A 21,354-nucleotide genomic window follows, 5' to 3' on the forward strand; every position below is an offset into this window, starting at 1 on the left:
TTCAGAACCTTACTTTTCCATCTTCACACTTGGTTCCCGACAGCACAAGACCCGGATCTGGCATATCATCCCCCAAATACACGTGGGTACCACGGCACAGAATCTTTCCACCTTCCTGGAGGGGGATATTGGTTTCTATGGAAACAGCATTGGTACCAATCACAGGTCGATTTGCTCCCCCTTGACACTGAATTTTTCCACATTTAGCATCTCTGAAGGAAACAGACAAAATGAAACATTAATTAAATCATTTTAGATGTTTTATACCCATTCCCACCACCCTTACATCAGTTCCTGTGTTCGTGAGGAGAGACCAAGAGACCCTACCTGGGCTCACACTTGGCAAAGGAGCTCTTGGAGTCTTTGCCACAGTTGCCGTAAGGATCACCTGCAGAATTGACTCTCTCAAAGCAGATCCCAGGAGCAGGTTTCGCACCTGAAATGAAACCCAGTCAGAACTTTCATCTCGTACAAGGTGTTTTTAATAATTTTCTTTGAGCTCCAGTGATGTTTTAGAGGAAGGTGAGATGTGATCCGCATGCCGATGAAGCACAGCAGAGCAGTTGTGCTGGATCAGCATGCTAATTGAAGAGCCTGAATGTGTGGGTTTTCCACAGTCCTTTGTCTCTCTTGGCAGCCCTGTGCAGTAGACAATGCAGAACTCATTCTCTTTCAGAGTTCCTACATGATGGTCCTCTCGTGAATCCTCTTAGGACACAAAAACTTTTAGTGAATGCCAAATCTTGTTTAGTGAAGAAAGACATGGGCCAGCTGGTAAGTTAACTCCCTTTTACAGGGGTCCATGTGATTCTAGCAAGGGCCCAGGAGATGAAGCCAATGGAAATAGTTTTCAAGAAAGGCCTTTTTAACTGCAGTTCAGAACAACAAGAAACCAGGAAAAAAAAATCCATTTGCAAATGAGAATGTCACACAACAGAGTGACATGGCAAAGAGAATATGGTGCTGATAGGTCAAGCTAATGTACTGGGGAGAGAAAAGGAGCCTGTCTCCACCTTAATCTTCAGTAAATCCATGCCTGAGAGGAAAGGGTGATTTGAAACCAGGATCATTTCTACCAGGGTAGTGGAACTAGGAATCTGGGAAGACAGGCAGCATCTGGTTCTTATCTATCGTAGCCTTTTGTAATACTTTTCCTAGCAGCACGGGAACTTCCCTGATGGCATTAGTAGTGGAAATGTCTGTGCAGACAGCTTAGTCATCCTCACATTTTAGAAGTTAAAAGGTGCTATTAGAACATCTACTCTAATCCCTTATGCAGATAATATTCTGTACATTTTTTCCCAGATTATGACCAACTACACAAAATCTTCTACATCCATACATTCTGAAATGTCTAAGAGGTGGAGGCTGTACTTTTGTGGCTTGACTGTTGCAATATTTAATTAGTCCCCATATTAGAATTTAATTCCTTTGTTCTAATGTGAAGTGTAGCTTTTGTTTCCAGCAAATAATTGCTGCTAGATTAGGGCCCTTTACTGTCCCATATTTTCTTTCCATGAAGATAATTAATAGCACAATCAAGTCATTGCCAACATTTCAACATCTCCAATACACAGACTTGTTTTGAGGAGGCAAGTTGGTAAGGATGTATATTGGCTAACTCTCTTGGCATGTATCTGCTAGATACATTTTTGTACTTTTGATAGATCAGTGAAACTGAAACAAAAATAACTGACAACAAATGATGTGATAGCCTAGAGGCTGAGAATATACCATTTTCACAGTGTTCTCTGATCTTTAACAGGGACAGAATTAATGTGCCATTTTTCAAATGTTCCATCTTTCAAATGTTTTGAGCCACTTGCAAGTGCATATGCCTATAACTGGGGCTAAAACACATAATTTATTTAAACTATCCTGAAGATTTGAAAGCCTTCAAAGAGGAAGAAGGCTTTAAAAAAGGGGGTCAAATTCCCGAAGAACATACAAAAATGATTGTAAAACTCCCAGACAGTGTGGATCTTTTCACTAATAGCTCAGAGATTAAAGCCTCAATTAATTATCTGCATTTCACAGTTAGAAGCTTGACTAATACTATATACTGCCGAACAGCAATCTAATGCTATTAAGGACAAAATATTAAAACTTGGAGAGGCTTAAGATGGCACCCTCTTTTCCTTCTAAGATTTTTACGTACTGAAAATGGAAAACTCAGAAAGCAGGGCACAGAAGGAACAGCCTGTGAGTTGCTGGTTCCCTGGAGAGAAGGACAAGAGGCTAAAATTCTTTGAAAGATTACTATCAAGCTTGCTGAGTTCAGAATTTTTCTCAAATCTGGAACTATTAAAGGGACTTGCACAGGATTCTTTTGCTTCTTTTCATTAAACCACAAGCAATAATCAAAAATCAACAAAAGCATCCAGACAAGGCACTGTGCAAAAAGCAAAAGTAAAATTTACATTTTCAGCATGTAGATTCCTCCCCGGCTTTCCAGGGCAGGCACATTAACTATTCAGCATGATGCAAACATTAACATGTGCATATGCTATGCCAGCTTCAGAGTGGAGAGGGAAGGCAGGGAAGAAAAAACATGCTGTAGGTAAAAGTCCAAGAAAAAATAATTGCTTTTTCCTCCAACAACTGCAGTGTTTGACTTCCTCAGACCTACCTCACCCCCTGTGATCTACCATGACCACATGCAATTGCGATGGGTCTCCTTTTTCCTTGGCTGGGTCCCATGAACTCCAACCACTTCTGCCAGCGGAGTGTCCCTGGGGTGGCTGGAGAATGTGTCAGCAGCAACGCAGAGCACAGACACACTTTTCCGAGCAGTGTGCGGCTCCATGAGCTGCCAAATGCAAAATGAATGTCCCATGCTTTGCCTGTAAGTGACCTATAAATTGCTTATTAAAGAATGCTGTTAAGGAGATAAAGGGCTTGCTGAAAGATAGAGAGTTTAAGGTATTTACCTTCCCTTTCACGTAGTGAAACTTATTTTTTTATCTTTTTTATTTTATTTTATTTTATTTGACTGTAGAAGTCAAGCACGGTACATGTGATGGAAAGCTGCCTGCAGGAAGAAAAACACATCTGCAACATCCTTGCAGGGCTCAGCCAGTAAGCTTTAACTCCAACCAATATTACTTGACAAGAAAACGGATGTCATGGAGGACAAAATAATGCTCCCCTGCCAGGCTCGGAGCAGTCTGTGTATGAAAACACCTGGTACCCAGTGATCATCTGGGGCCTGGAAACCAAAATCTAGCTTCAATTTCTGTCTCCCGTATCAAACCAAAACACATGGTTGCTTGGGATTCAGATGGCTGCTCCTTCTCCTGACTGCTATCTCACAATATTTGGGCATTTTTATAAATGAAAACATAGCAAACTATAAGAAGCTGAGCAGATGGAGCTACTGAGTTAAAAGCAGGATTTCAGAGGACGCTTACGGAAGAGAATTGTAATGTTGCATTTCTGGAGGAAACCCATTTATCATGATTGCAGCACAAAAACTGCAGCAGAAAGTCCTGTCTTTCTCTATTTTGCTACCTCTACAGGCAAAGACAAAATGATTTGTGAGATCTACAGTGGATATTAAGTGCTTTGAACTGGATGAGCAGAGTTTATTTCACTTTGCTGTTGATAATTATAGTATCGTGACCCTGTAATTAAGGTCCTGTCAGTTTTCCATGCCGAGCCTTATTCGAGGGATTAAATCAGCCATTTGAAACTGCTGCAGGTCAAAGCTCACCGCTGCAGTTGTCAGCCTGGAGACTTTTTTTTTCCCCTCCAAATGTGTATATTGACGAACTCACTTCTTTCATGTTAAGATTACAAAAAAAAAAAAAAATGTTCTGCTCTCTCAGAAGCAGAACATGAAATGCTGTGAAATTTCATGAAATGCTGTGTCATTTCAGAGCAGCACAAGACCTGCTTCGAGGACAAAACACTGTCACAGTCTCCCAGAAGAGATGAGAGAAATTTCTGACCATGGTGCTGACTGCAAGAACAGAGAAACGTCGGTTATCAGGCAGCAAGCAGAAACAGAAGTATTTAGACTCATTTCCCAATATTGCCTCAGACTAAGTAAAAACATATACCTATAGAGCATGTATGGGTGTGGAGGGGAAAAAAAAAACATTTAAATGTGAGTTTTCTTGCTCAGAGCATGATAAAAAGTACCATGACCAACTATATAAATAAATATAAGCATAAAAATACAGCTCTGTGTGTCATGTAGTTTGCACCTAGATTTTATATCTCATTAAGTCTGTTTTACTGCATTGAGGATCCAAGCAAACTTCCTCGAGCTTCCCTTGGCCTTTCTCTTCATCTTGGTGATCCCTGCTGTCAAGTCCCTGAAAAGTGAGATGGGGTTGAGCTATTATTTTTGCATGTAAGAGGTATGCTAGCTCTCTCTAGCTCTGGGAACGTGGTTTAATGCTTTTCACACCCCTAAAAGCAAAGACATTGCTGTAAATCTGTGATGACCCAAGCTGCTTGGTTTCACTGGTTATCCTAAATGAGATTCAAATTTTACAGTGAGCAGATAAATAAGTATTCCTTTAAAAAATACAAGTGGCCTGGTCACTTAAATTAGATGGGGAAGCCCATCTGCTCTGCTTATAGGGTTGTACTTGGAAAAAAATGCAAAGCTTTGGCATCATTGACAGGCCTTTGTAACAAATATTGACAATAAAATTAAGATTGTTCCTGCCTAAACAAATGGCCACGTCTACGCAACAGATTTAAACATGTTCTAATTATTAAGTCAATGCCTGCCATTGGCTCCCCCAAATCATTGTTTCTTCCCTCATGGGGAAATGTAGGAAAACACACTGACAAACATTTCCTTTCCTTCCCTGAAGAATCACTTTCTTGTCAATGCAGAAATTGCCAAGAGTTTAAAGCTGAGAATCTTCTATTCCTCGGTAATCAATAATTTCTCTCTCTTAAATAGCTTTATCTGTGTATCTAGTTGCTCCCTGCCAGTGGAGTACCAGACATTACACAAATGCATTACTATTGATGTATCACTCAGTCACGCCGCTATCAATAGGTCAGATCAGTGCAATGTGAAATTTTTTAATATGAAACAAAAAAAGGTCACAAGCCCCCCATGCATGCTGCTCCTTAAAGATAAAAACAACGAGAACTAATGCAAGAATGAGAGAAGAGGAATCTGTGTGTTCTGTGAGCAGCCTGGAACGGACTTGGTATTTATGGCTGTTTTCAGAGCTCTCCAGCCTATTGCAGCTAGGGAACAGCAAAAAGTATTCCTCCAATTTTCCTCCAGAAATTATCTGTTGAAAGTAACAAAGAAACCTCAAGAAACGCAAGTACTCCTTTCTGGAAACAGATTCCTGTTGCTCAGCCTAATGTAAACTATCTCTGACAAGCTCATTATTTTTCTTTAGAGCTAAAAGTATTAAGATTGGCATTTATCATGGGGCATCTGTAAGCCTATGAATGAAGAAAGATATAAAAGAGAACACATTGATAAGGAATTCAATATGCTGAATATAGTTTTAAGAAAAGTTAACATATTTTGCATGGCTTTCTCTACAGAGAAAGGAAACAAATTTAAAGGAACTATGGCCTGTTTTCCCTTTACTGTATAAAATTTTCTTTGAAAAACACACAACTACTCCCTCATCCCACCCCCAACACACACAGTTGTTAAAAACAAACTTTAATCAATTACAGCAATCCGGTTAAAGGTTCAAATGTAACTTTTTGATACAAAGCCCAGCGACACCTTGGTATGTCAAACCTCTCCTTCTGCTGCAAGCAGAGCTGGAGGGAAACAGTTTTCTTATCTGTCCTGTCAAAGCAGGCAAGATTTGAAATCTTCTCTCTCTCTCTTTTTTTTTTTTTTTTTTCAGCTCCATGGCCCACCCACCCCTCTTCCCATTCCAGCCAGCTCTCTTTTGCCAGCTCATGCTCCAACAAGATCTAAGTGTGAGCAGGTGGGGATATTTACAGCCCTGGTCTTAAAAATTCAGAATACAAGCCCCCCCCCCCCCCCCCACCCCCCCTTCCTTCTTGAAATCTAGTCTGCTTGAAATTTCAAGGTTTACAGGCATGATTTCTAATTTATACCCGCACCAGTGAGTTCAGAACTAAGGCCTGCAGTTCACTTTCAGACAAATAAGGGTATTCCAGTTAATGTCTGTTGTGACCACTTGAGCCCTGTTCCTAACAAAGTCATTTGTCTCACAAGCAGACCCCCACAGCCTTGACCGCCGGAGACTGCATGCACAGCAGTGTCCATGTTGAATAGTCCGGAGAAGGAAGACAAGAAAGAACTTGGGGAGCCCGGGGGTGTTGGAGGACGTGCTTTGTTAGGAAACAGACCTGGCAAGGGAGCTACAGCAATACAGCTTCCTGACCTTTAGCTGAATTTTTCTAAGCAACCGAAATTACTAGCAGTCTGACTGAGTAACTTTCCATGGCATGGGAAACTGGTTCGTAAGGAGGTTTTGCTTTATACGAGAGAAATATCTCTGTATCCAGGGGATTAAAAGTCCCAGTATGACTAAGACTGGAGGCTATAATTGCACATGCCTATATGAGCTCATATTACCTCTATGACACGAGTGGGATTCGGAGGAGTGCATGAGATGCATGGCTTTCTCCACGTAGGCAGTTTTGTTAGGAACTGGAACTCTTCTAACACGTTCTTATACCCACACGAGCAAGCTAACGTCTCCCTGCTATCTGCATCACTGGCACTATTTCTCGAGATGCTTTAATGTTCATTTTAAAACTTTGGGAAGTGGTCTGAGCTCTTATGAAGATAACTGATAAATTCTTCAGTAGACTTCTGATGAGGGCTCTGACCAAGGGAAACATCTGTGAGTTGTAAATTGATATGAAAATTTTGAAATAGGGTTAAAGACAGCAAGATACTGAACTGAAAGAGCCTAACGGAGCTAAAAATGTTAGTTTAAATGAAATAATTCAATCTAGCTCTTAATAGCACTTCTCTCCATGAGAGTTCAAAATGTTTTTCCCATTTGAAAGAACGACCTAGCGTGATGCTTGTCCCAAGTGAGGCAGCAAGCAACAGCAAAATGCTGAGTTACCGTCTGCTTAGGATAACTTAGGAGCTCATCGTATTAGATTTTTGCAAAAAGTGAGTGAATTCCCATGGGTGAATAAAATCTCTGCTTCAGTGCATACTCTGCTAAGAGAATTATCAGGAGGCAGGTTTACAGAGTAACACCAATTAATAAAATGCACACAGGGCTACAGGAATCTCCTGTTAGTGTTAAATATTGAACTCTATTTTGGGATGTAAACAGACATTCTGTGGATGAGCAATTCAGAGTTCAGGTGGAAGCTTATCTCCCAGTCTGAAAAGGGATGTGATTTCCACCTCTGTCAGGAGCATTCAGCACTTTATAGGATGAACTAAGGCCATATCAATCAGTATTAAACGATTTGCCTAAGTTCACAGAGCCATTCTGTAGCGGTGCTGTGGAATGAACCTAGTTACGGACGCTCTCTACCTCCTGCTGCAAGAAACGAACATGACTGCAAATCAAGGAGAAAATGAATCACAAAATGATTCCCTCATTGTTCAGTTCTCCATTTCAGCAAAGAATAGGCACAGATTGGTACTGTATAAAATTCCCCCAAATCCAGCTATAATCACAAGCAACTTTTACTGCAGCCTGACAAGCAGATCTCCTGGTTCCCGGACTCACCCTGGCCCCAGAGGGTGATGCACTGCTGCTCGTGGGTCTGGCAGATGCCGTTGTAGCAGTAGCCATCCACCCCGTGGCACGCGTGCCCATCGTGCAGGTACACGTTAGCTGGGCAGTGAGGGCTGGCTCCCGTGCAAAACTCCGGCAGGTCGCAGGAATTACTTGACTCTCTGCAAGAAATCCCCGCTGGTTTTAACTGCAAAACAAACAAAACCTTAACTGCTGTCATTCCAATCAATAAGCGTTATGCAGTGGTGTAACCCATGCAGCACAAAGGTTTTTTTTTTTTTTTTTTTTTTTTTTTTTTTTTTTGGCTCTGCACCAACTGACTGCAGTGGACAGCATGAGGATTACGCCACCCTTTAAATGTATTTATTTGATCCACATTGCAAAGTGGCTCAGGTCAGAAGGTAAATCCAACCTCTTGCTAGAATATGAACAAAATTTTTCAGTGCACCTCCTGCAATCATTCCTAAACACAGAGATGCAGAAATATTTTGGGGCTCTAATGCAAAAGATGCTCCATAACATGGCAAGTCAGACCAGAAACCTTGCCATCCACACAGCATCGATCCTGGGTGACCACTCTGTGCCAGGGCCAGCTGTGATAACACTGCAGTGACCAGGGCAGCCAGCTAAGCACAGAACATCACCAGTCCCAGCTGGAGCAGTCACTCACAGGGTCACCAGCCCACCCGATGCTGGTTTCAGCTCCCTGAGAGCTTCCCTGATAGATCAGGGAAACATTGCTCTCTCACAGGCTTCAAGATCTTCAACTTAATAATACCACCAGTCCACAAAACTGCTCCTCTTCTGTCCCAGTTTATCTAGATAACTCTGTTTTCAGAGGTGAAGGCAACTAGCAGGGAATCTTGGAAAACCCCAGTGTGAATATCCACATATCACCAGCAACAAGAGACAGATGTGCTCTGGGAGCACCGTTGAACTTTAACTACATCACCGCTGTCTTTTTGGTGAAAAGCAAAACCACACGAAGGTAATCCTCCCTAGGAAAGTTCTGCAGCAGGTTGATGCTGTCCTGACAGCTTGCTGGTCTGAGCTTTTAGGCAGATGGTTGCCACAGACACAATGGAAACTTGCTGAATGCTTTATTAGCCCATATGCAAGAGCTGGTGTGAGAATTTGAGAAGGTAAACGCCTGCAGCAAGTTGGCTTTTTATAGCACATTAGGAGTCCACAAGAGCTGATGCTCAGCCATTAAAAATATATATGCTGTTGACAGAATTAATATTTCAAGAGTCTTCGCATAAAAAGAGGGTCCATCATTTAATGACTGCTTGCCACAGGGCAACATCCACATAAGCATGAAAAACAGCCAAGTATACAAGTTCATGGAAAAGAAGAAGTTTTGCATGAAAAATGAAATGGCTCCAGATAGCACAGGCACTGTTAAAGAAGTCTGCCCCTTCAATAACTGTTAGGGTTTGACCATATTTTTAATTACTCACAAGAAATGCAAGGGGCTTAATGATGCTAATTTCTTGGGTCTGTGTTCTTGCTTACTCATCTGCAGTTGAAAAGATTGTGGAATTGTGCCCACCCCACATAAATAAGAAATGTTTCTGTCAGTTCACCTTGCAGTCTTCACAGCAAAGTCCATGTGCACACACGGCTCCCGGTCTCAGAGTACAGGTCGTTGCATTACAGCACGGGTTCGTACATTCCTAGACGGGGGATACATTAAAAGCAGACAGCTTTCAGTCACAATGAGCTGTAAATCAGGAGAGGCTGACTTTCTCAAAGAGGTGCTATAGCCCTGCCAAGAAAAGCTAGGCATGAATTAATGAATTATGTATGAAATTCTACAACTTGATCCAAACAGTCTTGTCTGTCCTTACTTCCTACAACTGCAGTAATTGCACTAAAACCGGAGAAGCCACTGAGGAAGGCTGGTTTATTGTAGCCAGGGGTCTAGTGCCAAATACCACAAACAACTCAAGTGTGCTGCTACTGATCCTGACGCAACGGAATGGTGTTTTATTTCCACAAAGTTCAGTGGAATTAATCCATCACCTTCAGTGGAATTCAACCCAGCTGAGCATCCTGGACCTGTGCCACAGGTGCTGAGCATCACCACTGCAGCCCTCTGTTTTGTGATAGCTGCTCACCACATTTCTGTCTTGCATGGAGACTGCTGTCTGCTGCAAAGAAAGATGATGACACCATTCCATGTAATCTTTTCTTGGGGTATTCCGGTAATAGAGCTTTGAGAAAAGCATGAATTGCATTATTACTAACTGATACATCCCAATTTCACACTCATGGATTAGATGGCTGCACATAGGCTTTTACAAACTTTATTCTCAGTAGAATGAGCTGTTAAGAAGTTTCAGAAAATAATGGAGGTTTTTTTTTTTTTTTTTTTTTGAGATTATACTCACAAGCTGCAAGTTAAAGTTAAATCAGCTGCACTGGAATCTCAGCTCTCTAACAAAAATAACAGCAGATAAAATTGCTCTTCAGCTGTGTTAAAGTCAGTTTGACTTAACAAGGGATCACTAACAATACAGGAAACACAGGAAAAATAAGTGGGTTAGAATGATGTTCACAGCCTCTTGCTACTTTATTGGCTTTTGTAAAGCTTTCCAACTGGAAGATAGAGCTGCCATTGCACTCGCAGATGAGCAAAATGATTCTCCGAATTTCACTGTTCTCTGCCTGAGTATACAAAGATAACTGTGCTGCTCTGAAGCAGCAGAACAACTTCCTGCACCTATTTTTGATCATGCTGGAAGGCAGCAGGCTACACAAATATTTCTGTGCAGCTGCTGTATTTAAGAAGTAACATTCCTCCCCACAGAAGATCTTATAAATTCATCTCAATAGCAACCTGAGAAAAGCAGAGTGAAGGAAAGCGATGTCAATCCAATTAACATACTTCTGAAACTCTCAGCTTCTATACCCTATCATCAGGCCATCCGCAAAGCAGCCCAAGGAAAGCAATTGGCATTCCACAGGCAGAGTGGGACAAAGACCCAGCTCCCTGAATGATGTTACTGCAGCCTTTCAAGTTTCCAGTTGATCACTCACTTATTACTCATTGCAGGGAATGAGCTTGGTAAATAGTTTTTGTGCCTGGGCTATTAAATTGTCAGGAATGGTTTTAACATAAACAGGCAAGCAAACTCACAAGGTTTTTGGTGGCTGGAAGAGAGATGGGAGGCAGCTACCTGAAACTACTGCCCTGTCATAGTTTATTATCATTAGTCACTGCTAGTTACAACAGCAATGACGGGAGGTGGGTTTCTTGGTGTAGAGCTCCTGGGTTTATCAGAACATGTCAAACAGACTAATGCAATAATTATTCTGGCATCATCTACATGATGCCAGGTGCTTTAGACATGACACCTTGTTTTCACCCCCACTTTCCTTAGAATACAAGATAGACCACACCTAAACCATCTAACCTTGCTACACCCTGGCAGAAGCCAGCAGAAAATGCTTACAGACAAGAATACGAACACAGATATATGATACCCTCTTCATCTCCTGGGTTCCTTGGATCCACTTGCATTTTTAGCACCTGCAACATTTGGTGGAAAGTAGCTCACAAGTAAGCTACACAGTCTGGGGAGCAGCTCCTTCTGCTTGTTTGAAACCTGCCATTTGCTAACTTCATTTGCACAGTTCTTGCCAGGGGCAATTGCTCCCTATTCACTCTTTCCAATTCACTCATGATTTTATCAGCTTCTGTCACTCTTTCCTTCATTTTCTACCGTTCCAGGCAGAACACCTCCAAAAGTTTAAACAACCTTGGTTGTTTTTCTTTCAGCCTTTTTTCATTCTGCTTTATCCTTATTGAGACAAGGGAGAGGTAGGAAAAAGCTGCAAGCGCTGTCCCAGACACATCATGCAGCAGATTTATAGTGGCTTTCTGGTGCCTTTTTTTAAAAATTATTATTATTTTGTTTGTTTGTTTGTTTGTTTTTCCTATTTCCTTCCAAGTAATTTCTAACAGCCTTTTTTGACTGCTCTTGAGCACTGAGCTGACATTTTCATGACACTATTTATTGTAGTAAGAAGTCTTGCTCCTCTATGGTCAGAGTCAGTTCAGAGTCCATCATCCAATCTGTGATGCTTGGAACATGCATCAGTCTGCACTGAATCCCATTTGTCACCTTAATGCCCAGTCAAGCCATCTGAGAAGGTTCTTCTGTCGTTCTTCACAGCCAGCTTTTATCTCTACCAGCCTGGCTAACTTCATCAGCAATTTCAAGACTATTCCTCTTCTCAGGCTGAGTATGACTATGCTAAATTGTGTAGTCTTCCAGGACACATCTCACAGATACACCACTGCAGATCTTCCACTGCAATACTTGATTATTTACATCTGCCCTATATTTCATATCTTTTAACCCAGTTTTTCTCTGCAATATTCTTTCATCCTGTAGCTGTGTAGTTTTCTAAAGAGGCTTTGGTGAAAGGCTTTGGTCTAAAGCTCCTTTGAAACAGGCTGATATAACCGGATCTTCCCTTTCCACCTACTTGCTAAATCCTGCAGAGCACAGTGATAAGTTTGTAAAGCAGGTCGTCCTGGCACAAAAGCTGTGTTGACTCGGAAGAGTCCCTGGCATGCCACAGCTACTCAGTCAGTAGCTCTTTATTACATTTGCCAGTAATTTGTCTGGAACTGACTTCTCATTTACCAATTTGTAGTATTCTGATCTTCCTTGCAGCCTGTTATAAAATTGGCCACATTTGTCACCTTCCAATTCTCATGGACCAAGGGTTTTTTTTTTTTGTTTGTTTTTGTTTTTGTTTTTGTTTTTCTCCTTCTTCTGCCTTTGTATGTATAATCCACATTAACCCTCCTTCCTGTACAGCTGACATTGGGCAGCACATTGAACATTAATACAATCCAAAATTAGGCTTAAATGGTAATATCATCCTTGTTTGGGAGTTATACTCTCGGCCTGGTGGTGAGCACACCAGCATCCATTGCAGTTAAGAAGGTGACCAGCACCTGATGCATACAAGACCATGATATGTGTGGAGGTGGCCAAACAGTCCCTACTGCATCACCACAACCCTTATGAATCCATTACTGTCCTACTGCTAAGGAATGTCACTGAGGACAGATCTCAACATGGAGCTGATGTTTTAGCTGGGGGACAGAGCAGGGCTGTTTTTGCTTCGCAAGTAATACACAGAATTCTTCAACGCCTCATCAAAATCCAGAGGGTAAAAGGTTCTTGAGAAAAGGAGAAATGTCCTTACCCACCATCTACATCTATATATTCAGACAGATACTTAATTCTGATCAATGATAAAACACGACTAGCATGTTATTGTACAGCTTTCCATGCCATAAAATACTGCACCACTACTGACAAAACTCAGCTGGTCTAAATGACTGGAGAGTGAATTGCTAACATATATCTATATTTATGTATATATATATATATATATTTGGTACCACTTGGATTATAGCAGCAAAATCCAAACTAATTTAATTGGACCCAAGGTGCATTTTACCAACATAATTACAAAAGAAAACATAGAAAGAAGAGGCAAATCAAGTCAGTGCTTGCTGATGTTAAGTGGCTTTGACTTGAAAAGGTATTGCTATCATTCAAAAGTGAAAATGAGAAAGATAACTGGGTTAGAAAGACATTTGCAAGCTGCTTGCACTCTATTGACTTTAAACTAGAAGATAAGCCTGCTTCCTCCAACCTTGTTACCCTGAAGAATGAGTGAACTGTCAGGAAATCCTTATGGCTTGTGTAAATCCAATACACTGTATAGACAGGATACAGCAATATCTCAGTGTTTTAACTGCCCCGATCTATTTTGTCTGCAGAGCTGTATTTATCACAGGAAACAAATCCCTCATCTGCTGATGTATTTAATTCAGATAATCTGGGAGAAGTTCAATACCGCCAATGAACATGGGAAGCCAAAGGGATAAGAATGTGTGCTCGGATATTACTTGACCCCCAGGTTTTGCCTATCTCCTCCTGATCCGAGCAGTCCTCTGACACATTCACTAAACTAAATGGAATGATTGTTGAAGTAGTAGTAATCTTTCTGGGCGTCAGTAAAGGCTATTTTTGTTAGCAGGATAATTGCCTATCAGCAAAGAAAAATCTCGTAGTAAAAGAGGGAAAGGTGTTGTACGTAAAACCTGAAACTGGCTGCAACAAAATAAATACCTAAGCAATATCAATTCAGCAGCTTCTCATATATGGAAGAGAACTTTCAGTTATGCATGGTATCCTGAGAAATCTAAGTGATGTTAACAGATTTATTTTGGGTTTAGGTTATTAGCTCGTTGGTACAGGCATCTCTGTTGTTAGGAACATGATACTCACGGCTGGTCTGTTGGATGAACCATGAGAGATTTTGTTCCTTAATGGCAAATTGAGCACATGTTTAACTAATGCTTTGCAATTTCAGCAACCCAAATGCAAGGCAAGCAAAACCCCGCATTTCTGAGGACTGTGAGGCTTAAGCTGATAAGATAGGAGATGAGAAGGGGAAGTTCTGCTTTACACCAAATAGCCTTACACATGCCAAACCAACTCTGGAACTTCTCTACTGTTAAAACCCTGCAGACAGGAGGTGAGTAGTAATTCACAGGTGGTGTCTTACATCAGGCTCCCCACAGTCGCACTCCTCTCCATCTTCCACATAGCCATTCCCACACTTCTGTCCACCAAAGGACTCCTTGACTTCAGGCAAATTAAACAGACACATTCCAACTCCTTTCTCCAGGCTGTTTTCCAGGTCCTTTCTGCTGCAGCTACTGAATACCATGGGAAATGGGTAGCTGGAAAAAAAATCATGAAAAAAATAAATCATTATCAGATGAAAACATCTCTCTCCTGTCACACTGGTGACCTTTAAGCACACCTGTGCACAAATGAGAAGAATGCATTCAAATTTTTACCCTTTAACACTGGATTGAGACATAGAAATTCGTTGTGAAATTGTGCCAAAAATGTTTATTACAATTTCTGACCACGAGCAAGGAAATTTCCATCATTTGCATTTAAAGTTGTAACTGCTGGTAAAGATTGGAAGCACTCATACTTGGAGTTACAGAGCAAATTTTGATCCTGACCCTAAAGAAATGTTAGGCTTGCAGGGAGGACTCTAACATTCAACAGGCTGCAAAACATCCTAAAAATTATTGGAAAATTTAGCCTCAGATGGCAAATTCATTCATCTTGCTCTGCAGAGTGGCAAACTTTTATGTTTTTAAGGAAAGAGAGAGAGAGAGAGGGAGAGAGGTAAACAACGTGTTCCTTGGTGAGAACCTGCTTTTGCAGTTCACCAAAGTTGAGCTTGAGAACTGCATGATTAAAGCAAATACAGTTCTTATTTGAAATCTGGATGACACAAGACACTACTGAAAATACCCATGTTTTGAATTCATACTGATGAGAGCAGAATTTGGCCTTGCAGGCACCTAGGGTCTCTGTTTTATTTTCGAAAATGCATGGACAGTTAGTGGAATGATCCAGTGGAGTACAAATGTCACCAGATAATGTTTTTCTGATGGAGGATGTCACTCCATTCTCATTAACGAAAATTTGCAGTTTGACTCAAAGAAATGAGACAAATGACACCTGGGTCTGGCCATCAGAGTTATATCCTACAGAAGTCTGCTGTGCCCTCTCTGCACTGAGATGTGCACACAATTACATTGAATCTGGATCACAACCAAGCAGAAAAACAGCTTTCAAGCTTCCTTATCTCCCCTAAGACCCGGGACCTTCTTTACTGATGCTCCACAGTCAAGCAGTAATTTAACATTACAGCAGCACAGGGAGACAACCTGATAATGACTGGACTTTATTCACTAAATGCTTTGTATCAATCATGTATTATTAGGGACAGGGCATAATCCTTGCCAACAAGCAAGATAATAGATGGAAGTTCTGCACTGCTGAGCTTCAGACTTCGATGAATCAACTGCTATTTCTAATATTCTGAAATGAAAAGCTTGCTTTGTGGATGGCGATACCTATTGCTATCAAAAAGGGATAATTTCTATTAAAAAAAAAAAAAAAAAAAAAAGAAATGCTTGACAATTGCAGACGTGATATAGCTTCCTATGCTTAGGATTAGTTAATTAGGATCTTGTAGAAAGGTTAGCGGTACTCTACAGAATAGAATTAATTTTGTGCCCTCTTAAAATTACCTTTTTGCAGGTTATTCTGCAGTAATACAGCCAGCTTGTTGGTAAATGACATAAACATGACTTAAGAAGAAAATAATTTTCATGTACCACTACAAGGCTTGTCTAGTTAAACTAAACAGTTCTGTGGTTCACTGACATATGACTTCAGAAAGTTAATAGGCCTCTTTACTTAAGAAGCTGATTTCTGGAAAATGTTAATGTTTAGGCAAAATGACAGAGTCTAAGATAAACAAATTTCAGAATAGCATGAGGTAGGAGCCAGGCTGATAGCTGTAGCTTCGGGCTCATGGGGAAATGGAAGGTACTGAGAGTAATGAAACAGAAAATAAAGGCACTTGGGAAACCTTCTACTGGCCTTTTTATATTGAGCAAATGGAGGTGACATTAACTGGTCACCACAAGCTTCTGTCCCACTCTTAGTTTGATTGGAAAAAAGGCACAAAGTTTTGTGTGCGTGACTATGATCAAGCAGGTGGATGTACACTTCTGTCAAACACCAGCAAAACCCCAAGAACCACAGATACATCTGAGAGATAAATCCTCCCCAAAATGTACGAGTGCTTGATCAGAATTGATCCTCATATCAAAGTGTGAATAAATGAATATTGCATCATCCAGGCAAGATCCTTCACTTCAGTGACACAGATTTACTTTGATATCCACTGAGATGAACGCAGGGAGTCATACAGACCTTACGCAGTCTGAAATCAATTCAGGAATACAAATAATGCATTTTTCCCTGTGCCAGATGTCTGAGCCACATGCAGTCCATACAAACAGCTTGCCAGTCAAAACTATCAGTATTTTAGGGCTGCTCCTTTGTATCCATGAATGCTCAGGGTCATTTGCATGAATGTGAGATGTGTCTGTCCATCACTAGGAGAACAAAATCCTTACTCTTTACCAGAGGTGAAATAATGTCATTGTTAATGAATGAGGTTTCTGTTTCCCCCCCAAAGGAACTTCAAGCTGTTTCCTATTTTAAACTAAGAGATCCATTCATCTTCTGGCTTTTCCTGCTCTTGACACTGATTTCCTCAGCTGACATCAGTGCAGCACATGTTATTTGATGAAATTTTCTGAAAATATTTTTTCTTTACCAAGTGAGCACAAAATAAAGCAAAGTAAAAATGAAGGAAAACACAACAAATGGAAATAGAGAGCAACAGAAGGATAACCACACATGCAAGAGAAGATACCACATCAATTGATGCCAGTTGGTATTTCATTGGAAACATAATTGATCACTAATATAATGATATTATGATACAGAACCGTACTTCTTCTTCATCATCTCCTTGTTTTTCTTCTTCTTGTTTTTCTTCTTCTTCGACAAAATAATCCAATGTAAAGGCCACAGCTTTTGATCATTGATTTTAGTCTAAGTTTTGGCTCTCTTTTCAATTTTTAAGCTCTTTCATTTGAGGCCTGATAACCGTGACAGATGGGAAAGGCTATCAGATGTCAGTAGCATTATGCATGTTGTTAAAAGGAATCTAGAGCCTGTGAAAAATCAGGACTAGTCATGTGAAGGCTACTCATCTTCTTAAAAGTGCAGTAAGTTTCACCACACTACCCTATGAATAAGCTTCAGTCCTCACCTGGAGGAATTTCCTTTGCGTGGGAAAACATGATGGAGTCTCTTCAGTAAAGTCAATCCTTGACCTGCCTCTAAGATTTCAGTACCATGACCAAACAGAGATATTTGTGATTTCTGTGGTACCCCAGGCACTTATCCTTTTGGAATAACCCTCAGATACCACTTTAGTCCAACCTAATTCCTATTCTAGCATGCTGAATAGCCTACACATTTGCTACACTCTTTGAATCTGTAAATTTAATACACAATAGATCCTTTAGTTGAACCATTCTGGCTGTGGGTACAACTCTGCAGAACTCAAATTGTGCCTGGCACTACATCAGTCTCTTCAGTGGGTTTACAGCAAGGAAAGCAATTTCAGAGTCTTTCTACCCCTCTTAAATCCACAGCATTCCTCAGTGTCTCCTTAGTGCTTAAAAGATGCATGTAATCTCAAGCAATGACTATCCTAGTTCCCAGCAAAAATAGCTTTGACTGCTCCTGCAAATGAGAGATTCACAGTAGTAAGATGATGGCTGGTAATTGATTCCTTTATAAACAGAGTCTGGTCTTGTCCCATTCATTTATATTTCAAGCACTCAAGCCATTCAAATGCCAGTTTCCTCTATCTACTTTTGCATTTAGCCTGTATTAGATGGCTCCTTTCATTAACTAAGTGAAGTGGCATCATCATGGGAAGTGTCAAGTCCCTTTTAAGAAAAGAGAATTCTTTGTCTGTACTAGCACTGCATTGCCCAGCATAGCTTCTTTTTTGCATGAACCATAAAAGTTCATCTCCATCATCTCCATTTCAGAGGCATTTCCCCTCCTAATGGACTGAAGAATAAGAGAATACATGCACAGAAAAAGTCAGAATCACTGCCTCAGAAAATTGCAGTTTTCAGAGATAAGACAGCCAAGGTATTCAGCAGAAAGAGAGTGGCTGCTGATTGATGCATGGTAACACAGCAGATCAGCTATGGCCCTAGCACAGACCCTACTGCTGAGCAGCATTTGCCATTTCTTTCTTTCTCATCCAATACTCCAGATGGAAAATGCCGAGAGGGGCACTGAGATGGGCTGCAGAAGATCCCTGCTCTATTCTAAGCCCCACCACTGGACTGCAGTGGTACCTCAGGAAAGCCATTGGAAGTGAAACTCCATTGGTTCTAAATTTGTAGATGTCTAGCTGAATCTTTAGGTGCCTGAACATTGAGTACCTTGGGTCTGCCTCCTCTGTGTTCCTCCACCATAAAACACAAGGCTCCCTTTGAAGCACATTTCACTATTTCTCAAGAAGAACCACTGAAGCGGTATCCCCATCAATACTTCTGGCAGTTCTCTGCATACTGAATAGGATGCTAAACTGCTGATTCACAGTATCTCAGAAATAAACATTATGATTATTTTGAATTTTGCTATCCAATCTCAGATTTTTTCTTATTCAAGAACTGTAGGACATTCATAAAGTAACTGACATTATCTCCAAAAGGTTGGTATATATACACACAAACATTATATAAATATATACCTTGTATATCTATTTATAGGGTTCATTTATTCCAGTTCATATCACAACCTGATTATTCAGCATTAGAGCAATGTTTATACAGAGCCTTTTACCCAAGGCCCTGAAGTGTTTTACAATTATTCACTCAATTAAAATGCACAACAGCCCCAAAGAGCTCTATTAAGTACCACCAGGCCTTCCTCCCTGAGGTAATATGATAATTGGAGATTATATTAATTTTAAAAGGGCATTTTGATTTTCCAGCACTTACTTATTGAAACAACTGTTGACTAGATAATTTCCAAAGGTGCAGAAAACTGGGACCTGGATTTGTCCAGAATGCTAAAAAATCAAGCTTGAGAGGCCATATCTGGAAACAGCTCAGGCACCAGGAATGTTGGAATGTTTTTTTTTGTTTTTTTTTTGAGAGCATGAAGGTGTTCTTAACAAACCCTGAGCCCTGAGCAGTTAGAAATTTCACTAGTCAAGCAGCTGAACCTCCAACACTTTCCATGAAAACCCTTGTCAGAACTGAATATCTGTGTCTTGTAGTGTCTGTCTTGACCCTAGGACCCTTTGAGATCCAGTTACCCTGATCCGTTTATTTATTTATTGATTGATTTATTTATAATTTTGTTTTTGTTTGTTTGATGTTTTTTTCTTTCCCAGGTGAGGACCTAAGCCAAGAGCACCATTCAACATCATTGTCTTTAACTCGGGAGGTGCCAGAGATAAACAACTGCCTTCACTGACACCCTTTCCTATAGAACCTCACCACTGAAGTACAGGCTCTGACATTCAGCTGGGAATCCTGGAGCTCCTGCCTCACTGAATGGGGGACTGAGAACAACATCAAGGTTTCTGTGTCCAAAAAAAAAAAAAAAAATTATTTATATTTTTATTTGGCAGAGTAGCCTACATGTAAAGACACTTTCTTGGAAGGAAAGCTCAGGGTTTTAGTGCTATGCTCTAAAGTGCATATTAATTTTATCCAAATAATATTCAATGTAAAAATTTGTCAATAGTGTCTGGAGAAAAGAAACCAAGAGTCTACTTGCTCTTTGGAATGTCTTCTAAAGCAGACTATAACCACGTTTGGTTTTACTTAGTTTCTTAGACTTAATTAGCCTCCAAAATTATTGATTTATGGCTGCACAGTGGCTCACTTTCATCTGGAGAGGAAGAGAGCAACTCAGATCCTTGTTTTGGAGATAGAAGAAAGAAGTGTGAGCTCCCTCTTCATAGAATCCTAGATTTATTAATGTTGGAAAAGCCCTCCAAGATCATCTCATCCATCCATACACCTACCACCCATGTCACCCACTAAACGCTGTCCCTAAGCACCATGTCCAGCCTTTCCTTGAACACCCCCTGGGAGGGTGACTCCACCACCTCCCTGGGTAACTGGTTCCAGTGCCTGACTGTTCTTTCTGAGAAGAAATTTCCCCTAATTTCCAACTTTTCACACCCCACAGAATTACTTAAACATGAATGTGTAGGTTTTCAGTTGCATATCCCAGTCTTACATAGGAACCTAAGCCCAACTTTTAAAACTTGAAAAATCAAGATAGTTTTGCTTTTGTTCATTGAAGTATATATGATTTTTTTATAGAAAAATTGTCAGAAGCAGAGAGAATAACACAAAGGTAACACCCTAGAATGTAGAAAGTCAAGTGAAATGAGTGTTTTTAGACCCACTGAGGTGTTGATTTCAAAGAACAATTTGCCCACCTCCTCTAACTCCCAATCTAATTGACATAATTCTTTCTCACAAAAAGATATTCCCCTTGGTTTTAACCTCCTAGACATTATTACTGCTCTCCATCTCTTGAAAATAACTTTTTTCTGGTCTCCTAAGAGATATGAGACTAGCAGAACAAAACTGAATTTGCTATTAGATGACATTTTTAGAAACTTCAGCTGTTCTATACAGTGTCTTATGTTAATGAATTAGTAATCATAGAGAACCTCACAGAATAGGGTATTGAGCAGGAGATAAATCCAGTTCTCTTTGATATTGAAATAGGTTTTCAAATACTATAGATCTCTCAGTCTATAAAGTTCTGTCATTACACATTACTTCATACATCTCAGGTTTTAGTAGCAACTGTTTAAAATTAGGCAACCTCCATAGCATGGAGGGTTTGTTAATCTATAATTTAAACAATGGCTTCATTTGTAAGTACTTTTGGGGGAGACAGACAGTTTTAGAGTAGATCTCACAAGCACAATGAGGTAAAAGGAGATCCTAAAAGTAGCTGCAGATTTCTTCCCACCCAAAGTTTTTGCATACAGCAGATTTGGTTTTTCTTTCTTTTTCTTTTTCTTTTTCTTTTTCTTTTTCTTTTTCTTTTTCTTTTTCTTTTTCTTTTTCTTTTTCTTTTTCTTTTTCTTTTTCTTTTTCTTTTTCTTTTTTTCTTTTTTT

The 21,354-nt window shown here is 40.3% G+C and overlaps 1 protein-coding gene across 1 annotated transcript in view; it reads right to left on the reverse strand.

Moving 5' to 3' along the window:
- The window catches only part of ADAM12 (ADAM metallopeptidase domain 12), a 187,609-nt gene that overhangs the window by 19,247 nt on the left and 147,008 nt on the right, over positions 1 to 21,354 (reverse strand). The window contains exons 12-16 of the mRNA XM_035329413.1: positions 14,286 to 14,463; positions 9,269 to 9,358; positions 7,674 to 7,869; positions 328 to 436; positions 14 to 212 (exon numbers count right to left, since the gene is read on the reverse strand). Of these exons, the coding sequence (XP_035185304.1) occupies positions 14 to 212; positions 328 to 436; positions 7,674 to 7,869; positions 9,269 to 9,358; positions 14,286 to 14,463 (772 nt within the window). The remainder of the gene's footprint in view (positions 1 to 13; positions 213 to 327; positions 437 to 7,673; positions 7,870 to 9,268; positions 9,359 to 14,285; positions 14,464 to 21,354) is intronic.

This window comes from Oxyura jamaicensis, chromosome 6 (genome assembly GCF_011077185.1).
Source record: "Oxyura jamaicensis isolate SHBP4307 breed ruddy duck chromosome 6, BPBGC_Ojam_1.0, whole genome shotgun sequence".
Taxonomy (NCBI): domain Eukaryota; kingdom Metazoa; phylum Chordata; class Aves; order Anseriformes; family Anatidae; genus Oxyura; species Oxyura jamaicensis.